Source organism: Crocuta crocuta, unplaced genomic scaffold (genome assembly GCF_008692635.1).
Source record: "Crocuta crocuta isolate KB4526 unplaced genomic scaffold, BGI_CrCroc_1.0 scaffold556, whole genome shotgun sequence".
Taxonomy (NCBI): Eukaryota; Metazoa; Chordata; class Mammalia; order Carnivora; family Hyaenidae; genus Crocuta; species Crocuta crocuta.
The window spans coordinates 2215139-2242499 of record NW_027527436.1 but is presented as its reverse complement, the minus strand read 5'-3'; the positions used below and the strand labels follow the sequence as shown (position 1 = coordinate 2242499).

At 38.8% G+C, this 27361-nt stretch overlaps 1 protein-coding gene across 1 annotated transcript in view; it reads left to right on the top strand.

Annotated features, from left to right (window-relative positions):
* The window catches only part of USH2A (usherin), a 717315-nt gene that overhangs the window by 605164 nt on the left and 84790 nt on the right, over positions 1–27361 (top strand). Inside the window, exon 60 of the mRNA XM_077759473.1 lies at positions 6118–6472. Coding sequence (XP_077615599.1) covers positions 6118–6472 — 355 coding nt within the window. The remainder of the gene's footprint in view (positions 1–6117; positions 6473–27361) is intronic.

Sequence of the window (27361 nt, the reverse complement as noted above, 5' to 3'; positions counted from 1 at the left end):
AGAATTTTATAAGAATTAAATGAAATAATGTATGTGAATGTACAATGTTAAACATCAAGCATGATAAAAGTGGGAAGTCATCCTAGATGTATAATAAAGATGTACCATGCTTTAGGAAGATGAATCTGACAGTTACAGATATTTAAGGACAAGGAAAAAGATTCCTGATAATAAAAGAAGCAGACTGCACAACAGTGTGCCTAGTATGAGTCTGTTTTTCTTTAAATACATAGAATATTTTTTCACATTTATATGTGCATAAAAATATCTGGAATGTTAAGTACAAACAACAACAAAATAGTTACTGATTTTTATCTCCCAGAGATAGGTTAAGCACAATCCTTTTAAATACAGATCTTCCTCAATTTATTGTGGGATTACATCCCAATAAACCCATTGTAAGTTGAAAATACTATCAGTCAAAAATGCATTTAATACACCAAACATACCAAGCATCATGGCTTAGCCTAGCCTATTTTAGACATGCTCAGAACACTTACATTAGCCTACAGTTGGGCAAAATCATCAACACAAAGCCTATGGTATAATAACATGATGAACATCTCATGTAATTTATTGAACACTGTACTGAAAGTGTAAAGCAGAATGGCTGTATGGGTAGAACAGGGTTGTAAGTATGCAGTTGCTTACTCTGTGATGGTGTGGCTGACTGGGAGCTGCCACGCACTGCTCCTGTCCCCAATTCTGAAAGAGCATCCTACACCACAGTGCTAGCCAGGGAAGAGATCAAAATTCAGACTTTGAAGTACAACTTCAACGGAATGCTTATCAATTTCACATCAGCATAAAGTTGAAAAGTTGTAGGTTGAGCCATCATAAGTTGGGGATTCCCTATACTTATTGTTGTTGTTCTTGTTATTTGTTTTGCTCATCCATATTTTCTAATTACTTTTCACAATGAGTGAATAATATGGTGTGATAAAGATAAAATAGTAAATTCAGTTAGTCCAGATGCAAAGCTAGCATCACCCTATGATTTTCCTATTTCTCTCTCTTTGTGAACATCAACATCACTCTCTGTAGCGTCAAGTTCTGCTTGGGAAAGAGAAACTACTACTTTTTTATTATTTTATTTTAGAGAGACAGTGCACAAGTGAGGAAGGGGGCAGAGAGAGAGAGAGAGAGACAGACAGAGAGTTAGAGAGAGAAGTCTCCTTGCTCAGTGCAGAGCCCAATGAGGGGCTCAACCTCACAACCCTGGCATCATGACCTAAGCCAAAATCAGGAGTCCAGTGCTCAATCAACTGAGCCGCCCAGGCACCGCTACAATGATCATTTTAACTGAAAGAATTTAACATAAATAATCGTTAACTAGTTGTAAATTTGTTAATTGGGTAATTGAAAGATAAAAAGGAACTCTAAGATATCATGCAGGTTGCTACTGTAGGAAACAGCAACTTCCCTCAGGATTGAGAGAACAAAAGGAGGCAGCTAACATTCTTAAAACTCAGAAATTAGAGGGGAGCACCCCTGTGCTGGGACCCTGAGGAGGAGGCGGCTTCCAGCTGATGCAGGTATTTGGGGAGAAGGCATGAGATAAAGCTGTTTTTCCAAGTGTTGGAAACTTCTAGGGAGGAAAGATTTGTTACTTTCAGGGTGAAAAATCCTCCCTAGAGAGAAGCTTACCAAATCAAGCAAACAGGAAGCAAAGAGGAAGGAGCCAATTCCCTTTTCCTTTCAGCTTTCTGATCTCCCTCTGGCGCCCCCTATTGGCATAGCCCAACAATCAGCCGGTAAAGCGGAAATACCCTTGTATAGTCCTGGTGAGACTCTCAAGAAGCCAGATACAGAAAGAGAGGGTTATTGCTCAGAGACGACTTAATAACGGGCTCATTTTTCTAGTTGACAGGTTTCAGAGAGTTTTTGGTCTCTTCTTGTCAACCAGTCATCCAGTCATTGCTTAAAAACAATATTTATTGTTTAATACAGTGTGCCATGCTTCCCTAGGTGCTGAGAATATATAGATAAGAGAGATTCTTTGCCTTCAAGGAGCTTATAGTATGGTATAAACGATAGAAAAAAAAAGAAGTTATATCACAAGATAGTGTGATAAGTGAGTCAATAAAGAAAAGACTTAGCACATAGGAGAATGAGATAATTCTACTTGAGAGAGAAGCAAGGGAAAGACTTCCTAGAGAAAGGAACTCTGGTGGGGCTTTAAAAGATGAATTGAAGGGGCGCTTGGGTGGCTCAGTAGGTTAAGCATCTGACTTTGGCTCAAGTCATGATATCAGGGTCTGTGAGTTTGAGCCCCGGGTTGGGGGTGCCTGCTTCAGAGTCTGTCTCCCTCTCTCTCTGCCCCCTCCCACTTGCACTCTGTTTCCTCTCTCTGAAAAATAAATAAACATTAAAATTTTTAAAAAATGTACATTGTTCCTTGGCACCTGGGTGGCTCAGTTGGTTGAGTGTCCAACTCTTGATTTCAGTTCAGTTCAGTTCATGATCTCAGTTTCTGGGATCAAGCCCCTCATTGGGCTCTGTGCTAACAGCTTGGAACCTGATTGGGATTTTCTCTCTCCCTGTCTCTGCCCCTCCTCTGCTCACATGCATGCTCATTCTCTCTCTGTCTCTCAGAATAAACAAACATATATACATATATATGGTTCCTAGTTTTAATAGTTATTTTTGTTTTCTTCTTAGTGTTAAACAACATTAAATTAACTCTAGTTGGAAAAGGGCATTATTGAAGTATCTCCCAAATGAGTTTCAGCATAGAATGACCATTTGGCTATTTGGGAAGACTGAAAATGTGATTTCCCTAAACACAGACTGTTTAGGAAGAAACACTTCCCGTTAGTTGAAGCCTAAATCCTAAATGAATTAGGAATAATTGTGATCTGCCTAACCTCTTCTGTTCAAAGTGTATTCAGACATAAAGGTATTCTACTTTTTACCACCACAGATGGAGTATTTACCTCCACACAGCATTAATTTATTGAGTATTCAATAGTGGCAAGAGATACTTAATCAGCCTGCATCCTTTAACGGCTTTGGTGGATAAACTTGAAGGTAACATATGTAACCTCTTAGAGATTTTTAAAATTCATGCTTTCGGGCAATGTTTTAAAAGAATGTCACAACCATGGCTGCCACCTCAATATGGGAATTCATTTGAATTTAATAAGAAGTAATTGAATCGTCATAGAAAGGCTGAAGCCAGACAAAACAGAAAATTTTACTTCCCTATAGAAGTTTATGTTTGTTTGCTGTATTATATTTCTTGCAAACACCTTTTAAGAATTCACTGAGGGGAGCCGTTGGCTGTGAGCCCTGTGGTCCTCATTAGAATGGATCCCTCCCAATGACACACCTGGTACCTAGTATCTGCAGCAAGTACAAAGGCCAAACCCTGCAAACCTACACTGAGTGCAGAATCTGGCCCACGCATGGTGGCAAGGAATAATGAGGTGGGTTGCCGAACCGTAATTGCAGGTCACTGAGAGGTATCTAGGAAGCCTCTGTCGCCTCCAGCGGGAGGCTTGTCATTGCTCATGCTTAGGTCATTGTGATTTATCAACTTGAGGATCCTCAAATCCCCAAAGCCAAGTATTTTAAATATCCTGCCTTTTTGTGAGAGGCACTGTCATTTACTTTGTCTTAATAACCCTTCCCATGTTGATGGTTAATCTGATATGCCACCATGTGAGTATCCTGGCATCTGAAGAGTGTGTTCATTAAATACTCCTAACAGCCTGGAAAATACTGCTTTATCCATAAGTCTCTCTCAACCACAGAGTGGAAGCTAAGTAGGAGAGGGTCCTCTCTTCGCTACATTCTTCCCCAACCTAGTAAGTAAAAAGAGCTAGTAGAGATGAGGCAAAAATGCAGACAACCATGGAATTACATGTGTTATGGCCATTCATTCAAAAAAAAGTATTGAATTTACTGGGCTACATGCTGGGAATACAGAAATAGGCCAAATGGCCCATGATTCCTCAGGAACTTCCCCTTCTGGTTAGGTCTGCAGCATGATTTTATTTATTTATTTATTTATTTATTTATTTATTTATTATTTAGCATCATGATTTTACATCCAGATGAGCAAATAACTGTTGCAAATGAAATATCAGATATTTGGGGCCATACTAACAACTGACAATTCCATTTCTTCTGTTCAGATGTTGAATGCTCTATATTTTGAGTACCGAAATAGTTTGCATGGACCTTAGATTTTATAGCAGTAAGATCTATAGATGGGACTAAACAATCCCTTTATCAGGCAGTTTAAAGAATTTTTGATCATATTCTGCATTTTACTAGGTCTTGGCTTCTAAAAGGAATTTGACTTTTGCCCTTTAAAAATCTCTAAAGCAAATTCATATTACATAATTTATCATGTTATTTTCGTTAATTTGCATTTAGTTCTATCTTCTCCACTCAGCTATGACTTCCTTTAGGTCCTTCAGTTCCTTCAGGAAGGGAATGTGTACAATCTTTGTACCTCTGCCCCTGGTACAAGGCATGGTGTATATTAAGTGCTCAGTAAAGGTTTGTTGATTAGTACCAGAAAGCTTGGTCCTTACTTTGAAGGGTTATGGTTTAATTAAAGAAGAGAAAATTCAAATGAAGAGAAAATACATGAGATGCAGGAAATGAATTTTAAACATGTTTTAGGAGCACCTGGGTGGCTCAATCGACTGAGCATCTGACTCAGTTTCAGCTCGGGTCATTTCTCATGGTTCATGGGCTCGAGCCCCATGTCAGGCTCTGAGCTAACAGTATGCAGGACCCAGTTGAGATTCTCTCTGTCCCTCTCTCTCTCTCTCTCTGCCCCTCCCCTGCTTGCTTATGTGCACACTCTCTCTTTTTCTCAATAGATAGAAAGATAGATGATGATAGATAGATAGATAGATAGATAGATAGATAGATAGATAGATAGACAGACAGATGAATGAATGAATGAATGAATGAATGAATGAATGAATAAAATTTTAAACAATATATGTGTTTTAAATATCCTGGAATCAGATGCAAAACCACATTGTACAAGATAAAAGAATATAAGAAGCATGGCTTCTCTTCATCAATCCTCACCCTTTAGTGTGTAAGCCCTGGCTTTTCTGCATGAAGATCTTGTAGTTCCAGTAGCCGCAAGAGGGTCAGCCTCAGTGTGCAAACACTTTTCAGGTCTCTGCATGCATCATATTTGCTGCTGTCCTGTTGACCAAAGAGAATCACATGGCCAAGTTTAGCGTGAGTTTGGGAGCATATAGCAATGGACGTTGGGGTACAGGGAGACAAACAAATCAGGATACTTACTGCAGTCCATCTACTATAGAAGGGTAAGAATTCCCAATAATATCAACTTTTAATAACTGTATATAGTGTAATTTCCAGTTGTGTAAAAAATTAATTTGAGCAATGTGCATCTGCATGTGCATCTGCATACACTTGCACACATGTACATAAACATATAGACAAAGATCTAGAAAGAATTTTTAAATGTGTTAATAGTGCTTATATATATATATATGCTTCTGATTTTTTAAAGTTTTTAAATGATGTATGTGTTTCTGCGTATTGCATGTGCAATTTTTTTAAGGAAAAATTTCTAAGGTAATAGGCAACCCATAATTATGGGTGGTGTTGCACTGTTTAAATGTTTTCATTTTTTCTGTATATTCCATGTTTTCTATGAAATATATGTATTCTTTATGATTAGCAAAATATATATAAAACCTACATTTAAAAATGATATTGAGCCACACTTCTTGCATGCTCTTTCCTCTGGTCTTCATTAAGACGTAACAAAGGGACAGATGAGCTGATAACAAATTTTTCTGAAATGTAATTTTTTTTTTTAAATTTTTTAATGTTTATTTATTTTTGAGAGAGAGAGACACAGGGTACGAGCAGGGGAGGGGCAGGGAGAGAGGGAGACATAGAATCCGAAGCAGGCTCCAGGCTCTTGGCTGTCAGCACAGAACCTGATGTGGGGCTTGAACTCATGAGCTGTGAGATCATGGCCTGAGCTGAAGTCAGACGTTTAGCCAACTGAGCCACCCACGTGCCCCTGAAATGCTATTTCTTACTCTATGTGCAAACTTCTTTTGAAGCGTGTGGCTGTTCCTGATTGCCTTTCTGGTTTCCTTTCAGACGTCATGCTGGCATCGAAGAGGAGTCCCTTTTGTTTGTCTGGTCAGGAGGAGCCCTTGAATTCACTGATGCTTCAGATACACTGATGCCTTTCACATTCTATGAGTATCAGGTCAGAGCCCACAACTCCAAGGGCTCAGTGGAGAGTCTGTGGTCATCAGCACGGACTCTGGAAGCCCCACCTCAAGATCTGCCAGCACCTTGGGCACAAGCCACCAGTGCTCATTCAGTTCTGCTGAACTGGACAAAGCCAGGGTCTCCCAATGGCATTATCTCCCAGTACCATGTGGTCTACCAGGAGACACCAGATGACCCTACATTTAACATCTCCACTGTGCATGCTTTCACCGTGATGGTAAGAACTTAGTAAAACAGAATAACAGATACTTAGATTATCTGATCAATATATTGAAATTGATTTTTTATCCAGTTTATTGTTTTGCTTCAGTTAGAGCTTAAATACATTAAAATCTTTCACGTGAAAAAAAAGAGCAATGTAGTCATAGGGAGGGATAAGATACTGAATTAAGTATAAAGGATATCAGAGACCAGTTTGCAGGCCACAGTTAGTTATTACCTCAAGCAAGTAAATGAATCTTTCTTTGCGTAATTTCCAAATCCATTAAATCGGGATGCTAAGTATGTCTCTGTATACCTCATAGGGATGAGGCACAGATAAAATTAGACAGATTTAGGATAGATACAAATATAGGATACAGATACAGATATAAATACAGATATAGATACAGATACAGATATAGAAAAAATACGGATACAGATTCAGATATAGATACATGTGATATTATTGGCTCCTTCAGAAGAAAGTTAAATTTCTAGATCTTTCTATATGGATAATATAGATATCACATGTACTATAACTTAGTGGTGATTTTTCTGGGTTGATCATCTCTGGTCCATAACACAGTTTAACAGAGTTCACCGATCTCTTCTGAGATCTTTCTTTATATCTGATATAGCCTAATGTTCTAAGGACGAAATGGAAACAGGATGGTTCTTTTATCAGGGAGCATTCTCTTTTATAATTACTGCAGAGATGAGCATTGAACATAAGAAAAATGTGAGAGAAGTAGTGAATTATAGCCTGTAATATCCACTATTTTAGTATTCAGATCCCAAGTTCCACCACCTACTAGCCATAAACCACAATATAAGAGAGACTATTTTATACCGAAAGTGTTGGTCAAGAAATGTTCTGAAAGATCAGCCGGAAATCTTCATACTGGAAAGGCTTTAAGGAGAAGATGAAAATTATGGTCTTAGTAGTTAAATACATACAGTTTCTAAAATGTGCCAAGACCTTGCTAAATATGAAAACCTCTCAGAAAAAAAAAAGGACAGCATAAAGTATTATTTTCAAAGAACAGACCATGTTTTTATGCCACTAATTGAGGCGGCTCAATATACGTAAAGGTTATCTTATAGAAGTATAACATCTACCAAAATATCTAAATAATTAGATTTTTTATATTATATATTGTATATTTATAGAGCAAACATACTTTAATGAAACTCCAGAAGAATAGTTGTAAATTAATAGTTTATAGTACAGTATTTTCTCTCTGTCTTTATGTTCGCTTTTCTCACATGACAAATAACAAGCAGCCTGTGAATTAAAGAGATGATATTACAGAAATCTTTATTTTATTTAGAACTGAGAATTGGTACTTTATTTTTTTATATGACATTTAGTTGTCTTTGTAGGTAAGGCTCTTTCATATTACATCTTTCTACAGCCTTCATTATAAGCATTAAAAACAGTGTTCTTAAGTGCAGAAGACCTTTTTTAGTCGATATGTGATCTATGGAGAAATCTGTTCCTTCTCACCATATCCTTGGAATTCGTGTCCTAAACTTCCACCCTGAAAGTAAACTACCGAGAAATAAAGTAAAAATACTGAAAAACTCGTGACAAGAGCTTTCTGAATGAGGTCCCTTAATTTAAATATATTTTTATTGAAGGTACCAATATTGCAATAATTAAACCTCTGATTTTGAAGAATGGCTTGCAGAGGACTGAGCCTAAACATTTAATGTCCCCAAACAACTCTTATGGGAGTTCTGTTGTGGAGTACCCTCTACATCATTCCTTCATAGCCGATTGCATTTCACAATACCATATTTAAAGTATACAATGAACTCTGTCTTGTATTTAATCTGCCAGGTTCTGTTTTTATCACACTAAAAAGTTCCTGAAAAAGAGGAAGGCCCATGACCCCAAGCTTAAAGCATCACATGGCCCTTTGTGTCTGGGGCCCCAGAAACACAGCTTCCACCAGACAGTCAAGGATTGCTTCACTCTGCCATTTTCCAGAGAGCAATCCTTACACAGGGCTAAAGAGAACAGCCAGAATAATCTGGAAACAGGAAGGTTTCTGCACCCTATTTTCTAATGTATGTGTCTGTGTGCGAGTTCAAAGTGCCCCCACCGAAATCTTGATATCTGGCCCTGAAAATTCCAAGAAAAGATTTCATTAGAGGCATTAGGAAAGGCTCCATTTGAGCTTGTTAACCAATCTAAGACATCTTCCATAGAGCAGTTGGGCCAGTGTTCAGGTCTTCTGGTTAGCAGGCCACGTTTCCAGGGCAGGAGACCACTGTGACCCCTCTGGGGCTGACATCTTTGAAAGAAATCTTCGGAAAAATAAATTATTATCTTTGAGTTTCATACATTGCTACATCCCAAGAGAATGCACTTGAGCTGTTTTTTTATTTTAAGATATTTAAAAGAGGTTCTGCCACTTAATTCTAATTCCTTACCGCCAAAGAAGAATGTTCTTTTTAACCTGCCCAAATCCCTCCTCCTGTCACTGAAGTCCACCCTTTCCTGTTCAGAACAGCATGACTTCTCTACACCAGCGCAATGAACCTTCAGGGTCAAGAACAGATTATTGATGATTCCATCCAATTTGGCAAATAGTCATTGAGCACTGTATTCAGTATGCCAATACTCAACAGTGCGGTCAGTTGTACTGTTGAAAGCTACCATGAGTGGGCTCTTGGGCAGAGCAGAGACTGCAGGGGAGGATGTGGAATCAAGACTGAGGCCCAGATTATTACCGCTGGGCATTTCAGATTTCTAAGTTTCTTTGCTTTTGAGTTTCTGCTACTCATACTTTAATGATTCCCTTTAAAATCTCTCCGTGAGTGTCTTCCTGCCTCTAGTTAGTTACTATTTTTCTAATTCCTATACAACTAAACATCTTTACTATCTTCTTTCATGTGTGTGCCCACCCTAGAAAATTTTTCAAGTTTTTGTTTCATTGACCACTTCAGCTAAAATTCTCCAGAGCAAATGAGCTACATTTTCAATTGGTAAGGCATAGAACCCATTTCCACAATTGAAGGATTGCAGTTTAATCCACAGACTTGCAAGAGGTATCACTAAATAGTCTCATTTAGTCTCTTGTTTACTGGGATCCTATCTCTGCATGAGGGGCCACCAATAAATTGCCCAGAGTGTAGTGCCATTGCTGGCTTGTCCCAAGGTTCTCCCAGAGTTGTTTACAGACAGGTGGACGTTGCTGGGAGAGCCACATAAAACAGGTGCAATGGATGCATGAATCCTCTTGATGGTGGCAGTGGATGGAGAAATGGCAATGGGAGCCCTCCATGGGGGTGGAGAGCATATGTGCTGGCAGGAGCAGCAGCAGCAGCAGCAGAGGCAGCAGGAGAGGAGAAATGGAGAGAGCGTGGGTTTTAATGTATCACCAGCTTCTCTCCCAACCTCATGAAAAGTTTCATCTCCCTTTGGGCCCAAGTAGGTTCTTCAAAGGGGAAGAGAGATATATCTAGATTCCTAGGGTCTCTTCAGGCCAATACTCAACACTACTGAAAACAAGCTTTAAGTAGAAGTCCTTAAACTCCGCTCCCAATTAGCTCTGTGATGAATTGTGCAGTGTCAGGAGAGAAACTGTATTTAGCCTCGCTTGGCATGCGAGAGTTCCATGGTGGTATTTACAGGGAACACTCCTGGCGAGGTTGGCGATACTGCTGCCACCATTCAGACTTGTTTGCTTTTTCTCACTGGCATCTGCCATCGCACTGGCAGAAATAACTTGGGATTTAAAGGCAAAGGTGGTTTACCTGTTAGTCTGTGCTCTCAGTATATCCCTGCTTACCCCACAGGGTTATGAAACATCAAGCCCAGATCGTACATTTGCCCAGTACTCTGAAAGATAGATGGTACTCTGCACTGTGTGTAGAATCAAGCATACGGTGCTGAGGGGTAAGCAAATTATATGGGTCACTAAAAGTTGGCTTCCAATCTGGAAATAAAATCCAGAATGACAAACTCTAGTTTCTAGATTTTAGTTGCCAAACTCACTTGCCCAATGTCAAGGAGGAAGTACTCAAAATTTTCTCATGTGGTTGTCTCAAATCTCCTTTCCATTAAGTAGATATGTGTGTGTGTGTGTGTGTGTGTGTGTGTGTTGGGGGGGTAATGAAATGCTTCATAAGTGCCATGTTATGGGGAGTTGGTGAGTAAATTGATTAATTTGCTTTTAATCCCATTTAGTCTGGCTTAGTATAGTATAAAATATTGTTGCTCTTTACATATGATCTTAATTAATTGTAACTCTTAAAATGTGATGGTTCTTTTGTTCTCATCTGTTGTAAGACAATAGAAATGCTCTAGGAGATCTAGACATCTAGAAGGACTACTCTAGTAGTTATTTTTCCAAAATTTGGTAACAAAAACAATCACTATGATTTTTATATCAGTTCTAGAAGCTGAGCTTTTCATATTTTATAAGGTAACCTTGTTACTCATTCTTTATATAAAATTACAAAATAGAAGTGGGTAAATGTCACACAAAACAATGAGCACTTATTGGTGCAAACCATTTTGTTGTGTTGTAACGGTGTATTTAGTTTGACATCAACTTTTTATTCACTAGCCTTGCACTATCTTTTTCCCTTTTTTCTAATAATATGATGCTAATCACAGATATATCTTAGATATCTGCTTTTTGCTCAATATTATTGAAGATGCAAACCATATAAGTCTTCTTGAACTTGGTATGACTACTTCTTAAAGAGAGCTTTATTTTTCTCTAACCACTTTATTCCCACAAGCTTCATCTGGGACTCTCTTGTTCAGTCATCACTAGTTTCTAAGGCAGGTGCTATGGTTTTCCAGTCACATTCAGTGACAAGGACCAGCCCCGTCTGGCAATAAGGATTCATTTCAGGTGTTTCAAAAAAGGTTTGGTCTAAAGCCCGACTTACATTAAGAGATCCACAGTAGAAAAGAAAGGGCATGTTTATTTTATTTATTTTCTTTCCTCTTTAGTTCCTTCTTCTCTTGTTGAGGTCCCCAGAACTGTGGAAGAAAAGAAAGAATTAGACAAAAAAGAAGCATTAATTATAAATCTTGTTTTTATCCATCAGCCATTCCTTCTTGTGGGGTCATACAGAGGTCCTGCATGGGAAGTTACATGCTCCATGTTCCCTGATGCAGGCATCATATTCTCTGGCTGGTTTCTTACACCTCTATCCTTTCCTGCCTTAGATTTCCACCCCCACAGCCTTTTTTGCTTCTGGGTTCCATCTTCTGGGCAGTCAGCTAATAGTAGGTCCTATCACATGGAAAAAACTCGTTCCTTGCTTGCCATCCTCCAGACCTGGGGAAAATGCATTCTACCAAATAAGGAAAGTACAGATTATCCAGCCCTATCTTCTCTACTCAACCTACCATGCTGGGTGAGACCCAGCCAGTCTCACAACTTCAAAATTCTTTGAATAAGAATCGGGAAACAGCTTCCATGTTCCCCAAACACTGGGATCACACAGAAATCTCAGAAGATGCTTCTCCACGCTAGTGGCTGCAGTAAAATACTCCGAGTCTCTTCAACTCAAGAGCAAGCTCATGAAGAGAGTAGATTTTTAAACCTACTTTAAATTTTAAAGGCCCATCTCACCTTTCTTGCAGACACCCTCAATTTCTTCATGTTCTCTTGGATGTCCCTCATTTGCCTTGAGAGTGGAGTATAGCATACCCCCATTCCTTCTTCCCACGTAGTAAGGAGATGATGTGGGGAAGCTTCTCTACTAAATTCCCTTCTTTAACTTGCTTATCATGACGTGGGTCTCCTCTTTTATAAGTTGTCTTGTATAGATCTTCAGAGGAAGGTAGGCTTGACGGTGTAAGGTTGATTCTTTCTGTTAGTCCTGCAGAGGTATATCTAGCAGTTCCAGTAATGTTACCTATCACCTGGTTTTTTTTTCTTTCCTAAGCTGTACTTATCCCCTAATACATGCTGTTACAAACTGAATGGATCCTTATCTTTTTGGTCGCTCAAGGCAGATAATCTTTGAGTCCTCCTCCTTCCTTCCTTCTATAACCAATCTTCACTAAATCCTGCCGGTCCTACTTCTAAAGTATTTCTTGAGTCCTTCTGCTTGCAGACTTCATTATGTTCTTCACACATGCTGTTCCTCCTCAAATGATCATGTTCTTACACTTCAAATGGATCTGTCCTCCTCCTCCTTAACTGTCGAGTCTGAACTAAAACGTCACTTATCTCATGAGGCTTTTACAAGGGCTAAATAAATTAATGACTATGCAAAGTACTTTAGAAACTGTAAATAGCAATGTAAAAAAAATGTAAAGCCTTAGAAGTCCTGCTATTGGACTACAGAAGCCAGAAGAAATGGACAAAAGTATAAAAAGTTTTGGTTCGTATAAAGCAACTGTACTACTTTGGTCATGAATGAAAAACCTTACATTGTATATAATTTAAGCATTCTTTACCTTGCAACAAAATTCAGGGCTTGCAAATTTAAATGTTTCTTGATACCACTCTGTTAATTCCCCAGTAATGTCTCAAGTATTGGATTGGGCTATTTCCTTTCTAAGTCACCTGGAGCAAGAACAAGCTTTTTTGTGTCCCAAAGGTTCAGCACTGACTCATGTCCCTCTACCATAACATCTCAGTCTTGACCCTCAAAGAGCCCTCCTCAGGTGATTTCCTCTCTAGATACAGTTCTGTATACCTGCCATGATGCTCAGTGGACCCTGCCCATTCCCTATCTGGGATCATATCAGCAAAACGTGAAGTCTTTTGATAGCTCACACACACATGCACACACGCGCACACTTCCCAAGTTACACAGATTCAACCAAACTGGCATTGGCCTACTTTACCTGGGCCAAAGAGCAGACTATCAGTATATGAGGGGTAGTTGGTGAGGAGGCTATTTGCCCTTTCACTCCAGTGTGTTGTTAGTTTTTGGTCTTTAAATGGATTGAAAAGACACCAAGGAATTCCGCAGAACTTTGGTAAAAAACATGTGAAAGTAAAACGAACTTGGCCACACAGTAACAGGCCCAGGCCATAAATTCAGAATATATGCCATTTAGCAGAGACAGCAAGCTGTAAATGGCAGTGAAGGGCAGAAGTTAATTGAACTACTGTGCTCTTGTCACAAGTGGAAAGTAGCCACTACCTGAGACAAGATGGCTGCCCCTAAAGTACCCTATTACAGCCAAGAGATCATATCCTTAGCTCTGCAAGGGCTTATGGGTGAGGGGGAAATCATACACAGATGACCAATTTTTTTATGGTTCATAGCCGATCAAAGTGAAATTCAGCAGCTGTTCAGGACAAGTGACCACTGTAACGGCTGTAATATAACCTACTAAATAGAGAGGGAATTGCATTAGAGCAAGAGGTTAGCCGTGATTATCGGCAGGTGAGTGCTTTATTGAAGTTGAAAGACCATTAACATTGATAGAGTAATTATTTCAACTTGAAAGTAATTACCTTGATGGGTGATAACTTCTCTAGTGTTCCCAGATTTGATTGGGCCAAACAATTGTGAGCTCCTGAAGCCTAGAAAAATATTACAACAATACTGTGATTTTTAAATTACCGAAACCACTGTTGGAATATTTTAATTATGCCGAACAGTGAAAAGATTTTGCCTTATACCAGCTAGTGACCTCTCATGTAGAGAGAGACATTTGCTTTTTAATCCAAATGCAATGACCCACACCCACCACCTGTGAATACATATGTGATGGGTTTGCAAATGAATCTTTTTATCTTGATATAATTTTTAAGGTGAAACATCTTGTTAGTGCTGTAGCTGGGTGTTAACTAAGCTCGCACTGCTGGCATTGTTGATCATGTCTATGACCTGGGTGGCCCCAGAATAGCAACTATTTTCTGTCTTTGTCACAGAGGGCTTAAGTTTGTATAAATTAAGTATTTGATAGTGGCATCACAAAAGTTGAAAATTCTGGATGCCGCGTATTGTGGATCCCAAATTTCAGATTTTATTTAGTCATGCAATTCATTTGTTTGAACCGTTTTCTTGCTGGATGTTATGCAACTCCACTACAAACAAACCACTGTCAGGGTACTTTCTGTTTATTCACACTGGACATCAGCAAACAAAATAAAAATTGAAAATCTATGCTACTTGCTCGTCTGAAATCTCATGCAGGTTATGACAATTATGAATTATTTGCAATTGAGGACCAAGACATGTAAAATCTAATAAGGGGATCAAGACCAAGAAATATCATGGGGCTCTCCCATTAATCAGTTGTTCACCTAATTCTCTTTGAGAATCTATTGTTCTCAGAAGCCACAACAGATACAAAGACAAAATACTCTTTTCTCTCTGTGACTCATGGTGTTGTTGAAGCAAATGAGGAAAGAGACAAATTACAACATAATAAGCAGTTATTTGGTCATGTGTGGGTGTTGATTACACTTATAAATACTTAAAAGAACCCAGGAGGACCCTCACTCATACCCCTGATTCCAAACCCAGCACTTATACTGCAGAACCACAAACCACTGACTGAACAAACACAGCATCATGATTCTTAGTCATGCTGTCAGAAGAGATGAATGTGACATCACTTCCAAGTTCCTGGATGATTCCTTAGACCTTTCTATCATCTTGGCAGGGTTTGATCAGATGATCAGCCAATGAAGGACTGTCTTAACGGCAGCACTTCCCAGGACTTTTTTCTAATCAAAATATGATTCTCATATGGGCAAAACAGGTTTCCACCTGTTGTCCAAGAGCCACAAAGGAATGTTTTACAGCAGGCCATAGATTCAGAATCTAATCCATGGGTTTCCTCCATATCTTTCTTTCCTGCACTCCTCTCCATAGACAAAGTCATTGGGTCTCTGTTTCAAAAGATTCAGAGTGCAGAAACCCCTACGAAGCTAAAAGAGATTTGCAAACTGAGAAGTAGAATGACTGGTTTGAATTTGGTAAAACAGTAAGGGATTGAGACAAAGCCACTGGGAAAGTGATAAGAATTTATGATTTGAATTGTAAATCTTGCCATTAAGCCAACCAAAGAGTGAAGAAATCTGACCAAGCTGACATTACATCGGAGTTCTTAGCACAGCAGGCTCAATGTGTGTCATATGCGGTTGGGCTAAAGATTGTATTAAGGAGCCCCTCAGGTACTCTGAATTTAAAATAAGTATAATAACTCATTTTTAAACATTTTATGTGATACTTGGATTATTAAATATTCACATTACAAAATCAGGGAGTTTTAATCCATTCCAAAAGGTGCGTTGTCTACCTCTGAAAGATAATGGCCATGTCTAGATAGTAAAATTATAGTATATTTTTAACGGATGTAAATGTTACTTTTTGACAAGGCACAAGTAATGAATTTTATCATATAAGTTCCTATTGGGTGATTATGATCCAGAGTTTTATTTTTGCTAAAGCAATTACTAGTGTCATGGCTGGATACCTGTGCCCATTAGTGGCTGGTTCTGTGTTTTTTTTTAGGATGGTTATTGATCTCTTGCTGAGCTGAGATTCAGGTTTTATGCCAGATAGCTTGATTAATGGGTTGGTTTCTATAAGTGGACTGAATGGGGATAGAAACCAGGGGCAGCCTGCTCTGCCAACCCCAAATCCGTCAAGACGCATAGCTCATTATGAAACAGTTATCAAGGATACATGAAAAATTAATTGGGCTCAGTTTGATTCTGAAAAGAATCGGCTTTCTACTTGGCGGCCCCCCCCTTTCCAGATGTTGTGCACCGGCCCCTGGAGAAACAGCAAAGGGAGATGTATTAATACATTGTATTGATTAGATCAAGACCCCTGACAGTTATTTGTAGAGATACCATCTGGCTGCTGTTCGAATTCCTTCACCAAAAACAGGACGTGACATGTTATTAATCTCAACTCTCTAAGTATAGACAGTTGCCTTTTCTGCTAAACCGCATTTTACCATTCCGTAGGAGACGGAGGCAAACCTGAAGAGTGCAGAAATTAAGGTTATTACACAAATTGAGCCATATGGTCCAAATATTTCAGCAAGAAAATTGCCAGGCAATAAAAATTGCTCCTGCCTTCCTAATGGTGTAAATTACAGTTTAACCATGGCTCTAATGATGTCCTTCTGCCGCGCTTAACTACTGTTACATGAAGGACATTGTTTTAAAAATATAAAAAACAAGTAAATGCCAGCAGCGTGTTTTACAATCTGTTAGTGTGTCATTAAGAACACTGTCAGAATTACATAAACATAATGGCAGGCAACCCAGCATACAAAAGAACTCGTATGGAAATAGAAAATGTCTTGAAAACTCTTCTTGATCTCTGTAATGTCAAGAGCATGGTCCCCTCTGGAAGTTGTCCAGGGAGAAAAGCCCTGTCCAGTGCTTCCTTCTAATTCCCACGTGTGTCCCAACAGCAGTGTTTTCTCAACAAGTCTTGCAAATCCTTGTGGGTCTAGGTACGCATCTTGTCCCAGGGGAGGAGAAAGCTAACCAGTTTCCAAAGAAATGATAGAACTTGACCTTTTTAAGTATTTCTGTTGCTAGGGAGAAGGGGGAAGGCCCCTCCAACTTCCTTAATGGTGACAAATAGTATTAAAGGTACAATTTCCACTGTGTTTCCAAAGACATTGTCCTGTTCTGCCTTTGGACACTTACTAAGAGGGCGCTTACTCGAGCTAATCATACAGCAAGGATCATTAAAATCTGAGAGATTGAACCCTTCAAATGTTTTTGTACCTACCGTACCAAAGCACCATAGCATTTAAAAAATATATCCACGTGGATCCTAAGAATGTTACTGTCTTGCTATTACATTGGCCTCCAACCACTTGGGCTTCTAAGATGTTTCAAACAGTTTAAGGTTAAAGTCAGTAGAAAAATTTATCATAATTATATATATTTATATAATACATTTATATATGGTAACATATATATAAATGTAATTGAAAGAAAACTACTTTTACTTTTTTTAAGTTTATTTATTTTTGAGAGAGAGAAAGAGAGAGAGACAGAGCATGAATGGGGGAGGGGCGGGGGGGGAGACACAGAATCCAAAGCAGGCTCTAGACTTTTGAGCTGCCAACACAGAGCCTGATGTGGGGCTCGAACCCATGAACCGTGAGATCATGACCCGAGCTGAAGTTGGATGCTTAACTAACTGAGCCACCCAGATGCCCTGAAAGAAAACTACTTTTAATTCCTGTGGGAAATTTATGTTTTTCTCAGCACATTTTTCTTCTGTATTCCCCCAGAGAGAAAGCCTAAGTCTATTCTGCCCTTTAAAGTAAAAAATAAAGAAAAAAAACAGGAAGCAAAAAAATCCTATTTTATAGGCATGCATTAATATTAGCGAAGACCTGTTACCATGTCCTCATGGCACAGAGGGCCTGCCCGGGTGGCGATCTGTTGACTGGAGCATTGTCCGCCTGGAAAGTTCTTCTCCCAGGCAACCCCATAGCTGGCTTCCTTCCTCCTTTCTGGTCTCTACTGAAATGTTACCTCTGTCACTCTTGGGGAGGCCTTACGTGGCCTACCTAGATATAATTTCCCTACTCTCCTCCACGCCACACAGCTTCTGTCCCTCTTCCCTGCTTTATTTTTCTCCTTAATATTTAACATTATCTAGAAGTATACATTTGTGCTTATTTATCTTGTTTACTGTCTCTCTGATCAGAATATAAACCCCTCCCTAAGGGCAGGTATTTTCTTATTATGTTACCAATTCCTAGAACCCAGAACAATGCCTCTTAATTTAGCCAGATATCAATATAATAAATAATGAATTAATGAGCTGATAAAATCTATAATGAGCAAGAGTTAGTTTGCATATTATTTCTTGTTTCTACTCAAACTATAACTATATTCTAGAACTTCTTTTAAAATTTCTTGGTGATGCCATATATTTAGCTTAAGAGGAGATCTCTATGTTCACAGGTAAATGAAGGTATAATCATTTATATGTTCCAATTTCAAGCTGTAAGTAGGTATTTGCTCTGAACTTTCTCTGTTAAACACATTGCAGCCACGTTGTACATGCCACCTCATTTCATCTTAATAACTACTTTGCAGAGTATTATTATCTACGGATTATTAGTGAGGAAATAGAAACTCAGAGAGGTTGAATTATTTGAGCATGGTTGCACAGCTCGTTGCAGAGCTGCAATTCCATTTCAGATCTCTCTGCTTCTAATGTCTGTTCTTTCTTCTACCCAGTGCTTCCCCTTGAATTATCCACCTATAGGAAACAAATCATTTATGAAAAGCTACATATCAATAAAAGCCACAAATGATAGTTCGATGCCATAAAAGTAAGAAATACCACATAGTATGATATGACTATTATTCAAATAGTTTCATCAGATGCCTAGCAAAGCTGTTGAATCAAGTGGTCAGGAGCATGGCCCTGGGGGAGGCAGACATGGATTAGAGACGCTGTGGCAGCATCCCACGTGCGCCTTGGGGAGGCCAGGCCACCGATGCCTCCCTCAGATGCAGCACCCCACCGGGCAGCAGAGACAGAGCAAATAACTCAGTAAATGGTGATTGTTATGATCTGAAATAGGTGGGTGGGGAGAAAAGCAGTCTGCAAAGATGTCACTGTGCTAATGTGTTAACAGGGTTGAAGAGACTAGCCCTGAAGTTTTTTTAAGAAAAAACATTTTTTTCTCCTTTTTTATTTTATTTCCCCTTAATTCCCTAACAAGTCTTTCCCAGAAACATGTACTATTAGCAAATCATATTAGTAACAGAGTGTGGTCTTACAGCAGCTGGGCCAGTAGTCTAGGTGTCATACCAGGGGAAGAAAGGCAGACTACTCATTGGAAAAATTAGAGGAGACTTCTTCTCCAAAGCTTGGGAACTCTGGGAAGTTTTTGGGAAATTACATTCATCTGAAATATTACCTAAAGTCCAGGATTCTGGTGCTGCCTCCCTCGGCCACAGACAGTGCTGGGTCACAGCTTGAACCTCATCAGGTAAACCTGTGATGTCATCACTGGCTTTGTGGCACTGCCTGGGGCCTCCTCATCAGCATTCAGAAACAGGGCACTCACCATGAGTGGGTGGAGTCCAACTCCTGACCTTGAGATGCCACATGAGCCACTTGAGCTGGAGGGAAGTTGGGTGGATCTCTCTTCTGCTGTTGTTGGGCAGGCCATGTTCCAGACCAGGGCCCATGCTGCCATCTTTTCTTACCTCACCCTGTGTAGTTTCTGATTTACCAGAAATTTATGTAGACCTAAAATTAGCTTCCTAAATTAAGCTTTGACTTTCTTCCTTTGTGACCTGTCACGTTCTCGAAATCCAACCATTATCACATTTCTGTTGAGCATAGTCAGGGCCTTAGGAGAGCCCATTTACTTGTCCATTTTGCCCAGAAATACCTGGTCATCGTACCTCATGCCTTAGCATCTTTTCCTTAGCAGAGCGGTAATTATTTATTAGTGGAATATCTGCTTATTATATCCAGAAATTAAAGTTGTTAGGGGCAATGTGCATCCAGGTCCCTGCGGCTGCATGATCACATCTGTTAGAAATAAATCACTTTAAAAAAATTGTATTAGTCCCACAGACAGTCAAGAAATAGAGGAAGGGTAGGGAGGGCAGAATAGGGCAAGGAAGCCTGATTTTAAATCTTATGAAATAGAGATTGGTCAATATTTGTCAGCACATTACAGTGTTCAGACCTCAACTCCGTGTTTCCCCTCTTTGAACCCCAGGTGGCTAATTAACAGTATGTGCTATTTATTCATTACTAAATAGGCAGGGTAAATTGAATGCTTAGATGGGCTAATAAGAATTCTTAACAAGAAATAGAATAAAAAATGATGCATGAAGAGAGACCGAAAAAGAAATGTCTGGGGAATTCTAGAAAAAAAATCTGGAAGAATTCTCTCTTAAATGTATCTGGAGTTTCATCTGGAGGCAAGCAAATGGAAATGGAAATTTAAATGGAAATTTAAATTTAAAAGACGTCCTTTGCTGAATTTTCTTCCTAAAGTGTATTCTCTTTAATTCTCTCATTTGTATTTCCTTAGTTGCTTTCCTTCCTAAGGCAGAGAGGCAGTCTTAAATTACTGCCAGCCATTATTAGTTTCATTATGATATTTTGATGCTTCATTTTACAACAAACCATGCCATTCTGTAGCTTCACTGCCCCTCAAGTCTCAACCCAGCAAACTAGAAGCCTGTGAATTTACTTGATCTTGTGAATACACATTTTTGCAAATGTGGATGAATTTAGGCAGGGATTATAAAATGATCTATCAACATAATTAAAATTCTCTTAAAATATATGTATTAAACATCGACTTACATGTTTTCATTTTGTGGCCAAAGATTTTATGTTTCTGACATTTGTTCCTATAAATACTGTTCTCTTTCCACTGTCTTCCTCTCTCTCTCTCTCTCTCTCATTGCAAAATGTACATCAGAAACTAGAACTGAGTGAGGGTTTAAGGTTTTTTTTTTTAACTCACGCAACAGCAGCTAGATGCAACAGTGTTAGTAGATCGTTTGCCTTGAGGATCTAGAGAAGGTGATAGAGAATGGTTTCCAGAAATAAGAAATTCTGAACTCTCACCTTCTAAGATCAAAAAATGTAGTATTGAGGCTCTTTGTTTCCTAGCTGTTGAATAACTTAGTATTCTTGTTCAGAAAATTAAGAGTCTACATCTGGCAGCATCTGAAAGAAATTACTCAATTGGGTACCTTTGAAAGCCAAATACATCATTTAAAAAGTCAATATTTTGTTTCGGCAGTGAATGTTTCTGAAAGGAAATGGCTATTTTAGTGTGTGTGGTCTACTGAGTATTTTAATTTTTGAGCTCTCAAGCCAGGGCTCCCTCCAGAATGGCCCAGCCCATTCTTTCCATGAGGACAGTGCCCTCTGCTGGGTGTGTCTACATACCACGTGTTACTGCTAAGACACAGAAGCCATCTGTGCACCAAACATGTGAGCTCTTAAGATATACCTGAGCAAAAGGTTTTTGGAAAATCCTTGCCTCTTCCTGTACTAGAATGATTGCAAGGGTGGAAGTGGCCGTAGTTCACTGTAGTTTTCTTTTTACTGCTGTATTATTGCACCCTGTTGGGGGATACATCTGAGCATTTCATGTGTCCTACTTTTAAAATGCCCAGATGGTAACTACGTGCTCTGGTTTGAATTGGGTAGCCCTCATCTTTCATGCTCTGTAGTCTGCCTAGTTATCAGAGAGACATGAGACAAGGAAAATTCTCCCATTTTTCAGCTCCTCTTCATCTGTTTCTAGTCACCCACAGTGAATGATGCACTTGTGCAATTGTTAAGATGACAGTCACCGTGATAACTGAACATCGCTTCTCTGGGATGGGGGAGTGCCCTGTGTCCCTGTAGCTTCCTGCTTCCCTCCCAGCGTACTACCTTTTTCAGTGTAACTGATTACTTGCAATCTTGTAAGTAACACAGAAGTGAGAGGCAGTGTAAATATTTTACACCTTGTCGAACCACTTATATTTGCATTGCTTTTCTTCACTCTAGTCTTTAACAGAGAATTTAAATCAAATTATTCAAACTGAGAAAGAGTCAAAAGAACTCATAAAATAAACGTAACAGTGTGACTGCTTATAATAGCCCAAGCGCATAATGGAGGTTTAGTGTGATTTTGTGACATGCACATTTTATAGGGTTTTTGTCTCCAACTATATTCTTCAAAGTGCCATCTGGGCAATGACCATCAGTATCATTTTTATCAATAATAGTCAGCACTTCCCACTGGGAAATTAGTCAAGGGGTGAGTTTTTTTTTTTACAAATTATCTTTAAGCATCTATCTTCCAAAAAGTATTCCTGGATTTGGTCCATTACAATGCAGCAACATAAGTGAGCTACTTGTTCTTATTTTATACTTTATTCACAGTAAGCTAGTGATCAGGTTTCATTTTATTTTCATAGAGGAAAAATATCTTGCCCTGTTTTCCTTTTTAATAAGTAGCTTTGCTGTGAGAAGAATGTTAAAATAAGCCAGTTGTCTCCAAACTTTTTACAATGTGCACCCTTATAAATAATAACTTCTAGAACGCACATCCTTATTACGTGTATGTTTACTTATTTATAGACTATAAAGTCTGCGCTAGTGGACAAATGTTATTTACACCATGAAAATAGAAATTTTAAAAGGTATAGATATAGATAAAATTATCAATAGAATATTCGGTTATTTATGAGCTGAAACTGTCATTAGCTAGTTCCTCAAGCTGCAATATACACTTATTGAAAGATTCATTGAGAATAATACTGGATATTAATCCATTTCCAAGTGGTCTCCTTGATAATTTCAAATTGTTTGTCAACTTCTGGCCAAATAGGATTGAACTATCAGTGTTTATACCTCATATTGTGGCTGGTAATGAGCTTGCACCACAAGTAAGAAGTGTCAGATTGGCCATTTACTTGTTCTTTATTTATGTATAAGTTATTAGGATGACATTTGAACCATGTTTTTTAACTTTTTCAGGAATCTTGAAAGTCACCTATGTTTGCAAAGATAGTATAGTTAAACCAGATCATGTAATGCATAAACCAATAGCATGGAATGACAAACTGTAATTTATTACTATGTGCTAAAAGCAAATAAGTAAATGAGATAAATATTCCAGTTCCTCCATGTTGCAACCCCGCTCCCAGTCTTCCCTTTCTAGTGGCTGATCCGAAATTTCACTCATTCATTTACTTAATTCAGTCCACATGCACTTGATATATACCAATTGAGTGTATAGCAATGAATCCACCAGAGAAAATTCCTTCCTTCTTGAAGCTTTTATTTAAACAAGTGTATACATAAATATGTATATGTATATATATATATATATATATATATACACACACACATATATATGATATATAAATACATAAGAGCAATGGAAAAACATCATGGATGAGGGTTCAGAGATGCTGTGTTGGCTAGTCAGGGGAATGTTCTATGGGCCAGTTATAGGAGTTGGGAAGGCATTGGCCTGTTGGGTCAAGGAGGGTGATATTTAATGTAGGGAGGCCAGGAATGGCCTCACAAGAGGGTAACATTGGGACAGAGATTAGGAGGAAAGGAGAAAAACATGCAGTTAACTGGGAAAATAATTTTAGTTCAAGAATGATGTATAATCAGATTCTAGAGTCTGAATAGTCCAGTTAATTCCCAGAATCCATCAGCATGCACATGGACCATCAGCCCCAGATTCCAAAAGATCATATTCAAGCACTGACACATCTTGGAAAGACCAATGTTCATTGCTTGGGAATAGAAGTCTCAGCTATCAGATGTGTGCCATATTTTTCTAGTTTCTGAATCTGTTCTTTGGGTTTATATTATTCACATACTGGTGATGAAGTCTCACTTGAATGCCAGTCCATCTCCTGGCTATCTAACATCTTTCTATTCTTCCTGCATATTCTTTCAAAATGTCCCCACATTCCAGGCAAACCAGATAAGTCTCTTGGTGATTACAAAAGCCGGCTTTAGGCCCCAGAGCTCTTGATAACATTTCCAATCTTTCTCTAGTTATTTCGTAATCCGATTTTGATAATCTATAGCCCCCAAACTAAATAGTAAGTGTGACCACTCCAACATATCACATACAAGTGTAGGCTAGAAGAAGAGAGGAATCTTTATTGACATGACAAAATAACAACAACAACAGTATTGTTTATAGAATGTATTTCTATACAGTAAGTCAAGAGACTAGTAGTAATATTTGTGACTTCTCTTCATCTCCCTAACTAATTGGGACAACCAATTTTTGTTTGATGAGAACAACCAAGCTTGTTTTTTTTTTTTTTTAATATTTTTATTTATTTCTAGGAGACAGAGAGAGAGACAGCGTGAGCAGGGGAGGGTGAGAGAGAGAGGGAGACACAGACTCTGAAATAGGTTCCAGGCTCTGAGCTGGCAGGCAGCACAGAGCCCGACGCGGGGCTCGAACCCACGAACCACGAGATCATGACCTAAGCGAAAGTCGGACGCTTAACCGACTAAGCCACCCAGGCGCCCCATAACCAAGCTTGTTTTTGAAGGATTTGATTCTAAGTGGTCTTGCCTTCATAAGCTTGCAAGCGTCTTTCACTAGCCTGGCAAGATGGTCAGAAAAGGGGCAGGGGGTGGGGAAACATTTGTAGGCTCATGCCTAAGCTTCCTAACCTTCATCATGTGATAGCATCCCTATTTTTCTTGTCAATCACCCCTGCCACCAATCTGAGCTCTTTTTCTCCCCTCTTCCTTGTCTAGTTGCACAAGGTAGTCCAAATAGCAAGGCAACAATTTTCTTCGTCCAATTCGGTGAAACTATTATGGAAACATTTCCCTCCTAAATCTCTGAATCAGCAGATCCCTGAGTCTTTGTTACGGTAAATACAACTTTTGCAAACTAGTCTTTAGTTCTTACAGTGTTGAAAAGATGCCTCCCCTCCTTTGCCTTTTTATTCAGTGCCTTCTGGGATTTTTGCTTCAGATATGAAGGTCAGAGTTAACTGGAAATTCCTTTTGACTCTAAGATTCTATGAGTTTTAAATATGTTTAATTGCTGAAATCCTGCAATGACTGATCTAATGCTACTGTCTAACTGCATATATCTAGTACATTTCTTACACACTGGTATTTAAATTGCATCCTTTCTGTGAAGTCTTTTGCTTAGGCCCCTGATGATTTCCTATGCATACACCTTTAGCACTAGTTTCCGTGTGTTTTTCTATGTGGTTTCATGAATGTGAGTCTTCCATTCTTAATGGGTTGCAGTTCCAGAAATCCAGGATTTGCATCTTTTCCACTCCTTTTTGTGCCTAGAACCATGCTAGAAAAAAAGTAGATGCTAAGTAAATATTTGACTGTAGATTTGACCCTCAGCACTTTTCTTTGATTAGAGCTTTAAACAAAGCATACAATTACATTTAAACAATTACCCTTAGAAATCAACAGAAGCCCATCTTTCCTTAGCTGCTTCTATGAGCAAGAATCGGATTCATAGCACTTTTCTTTAGTACCAACTATGAGCTAGGCCATTTCAGAAAGATCACTTTACTTAATCCTCACAAAAGTCAATTAATGACAGGAGCACCTGGGTGGCTTAGTAGGTTAAGCATCTGACTTCAGCTCAGGTCATGATACCACATGAGTTTGAGCCCTTCATCGGGCTCTGTGCTGACAGCTCAGAGCCTGGAGCCTGGAGCCTGCTTCAGATTTTGTGTCTCCATCTCTGCCTCTCCACTGTTCGCCCTCTGTCTCTCTCTCTCTCTCTCTCTCTCTCTCTCTCAAAGATGAATAAATGTTTAAAAAATTTAATAAAGAAATTGAAACAAACAAACAAAAAGTCAAAGAGAAAAATACTGATTGTTAGAAACCAAGACTCAGAAACTATAGATAATTTGCCTAAGGTCTTCCTAGTATGAGTAACAGAGCCAGCCCTTGAACTCAGGGCTTTTTATTCTAAGTTGACTGCTTAAAGCATGTAGACTCTCAACACCTTCTATCCTCAGTGATGAACGTTTTTCCAGCTTTGTTCAAATATCTATTAAAAACAATTATGCAAAACTAAAATCAATCTTTGGTTTGCCTACATGAAAATGAGAACCACAACTTCTAGCTCTCAGAAAAAAAATAAAAGTTGTTTTTATTTTTCATGAAGTATACTTAGCTTAAGCACATTTTCTCTTAAAGTGTAATGACTAAACCGTGATCATTTCTTTTTGTTTATTCATTTTAAACTCAAATAAAAGCAGGTAATCAATAGATAATAATCTAAAACTGGAGGATTTACAAGTTAATAAGCTTGAGTCAATAGATATTCCATAACGAAGCCCTCAAAGGTGAACCTGACATAATTTTCTTTACACTAAGCTGGTTGAATTAATGCTTTAACTTAATTCCAATATTAACTGAAAAATCCAAAGAAGAGAAGAAAATTTAAATCCTATTGTATTAAAATGTTTTCAAAGCAGCAACTCAATATTATGCCGCAAGTGCTTAAGTGTGCCACCAATATCTGTCTCAATCACCTGAGTATTGATTGTTGATAATCAGCTGACCCCCTTTGGAGGCTCATACAAGTAAGTTCTGGATGTTTCTCAGTGACCTATCTTTATAATATCTTTTCTCTCAGCCTCAAATGTCATCATTTTTGCTTCATTTTGTCTGCTTTTCCTGATTTATAGGGAGGAAAAAAGTTGTGTTTATTTGAAAAGCAACCTCTCCATTGTCCTTCAGATTACCATTCAGCCTGACTCCCCAGATAACAGAATTTACACAAACAGGCTTAGGTCAAAGACCAGAGGAAACCTTCCCAGATTCCCTGGAAAAAAGAAGTGACAAGGTATCTATGTCAAGATATGGTATAGGAAGGCTCCCACCTTCTGAAGTCTGGTGGTGGCGTTGGGGGGGGGGTGTGTTGAGAAGACTTTGGTGCAATACAGCACACACCTCCAAGTTTAAGAGCACAGACTCTAGAGTCAGCATGTGTCCACTCCAGTTCTGCCCCTTATAATTTTATGACACTTATTCCCATGGACAATTTACTTCAACCATCTTTGCATGAATTTCTTTATCTGAAAAATGAGGGTAATAACTATCTATTTCTTGAGGTTGGTTTAAGGATTGAATAACTTAAAATGCAAAGAGCACTTGGAAAGTGCATGCCATATAGTAAGCGCTCACTGTTTGAGAAACTCTTTAGGAAAAGACTGAAAGGCATAGAGAATGTATGCTAAGAACAACTGGAAGCAGCAGCAGCAGCCACTGGTCATAGTGGTCAGAGGTGTCCCTCAGAACACTCAGGTATGTTTGCACGTATAGGAGGATTAGGAGGAACTTGACGGAGGAACAAGGGGGAGAAGAAGGGTGGAAATGGTGGGGGAAAGGGAGAGAAGCAAACCATGAGAGACTCTTGAATGCTGACAAAAACTGAGGACTGATGGATGTGGGGGGA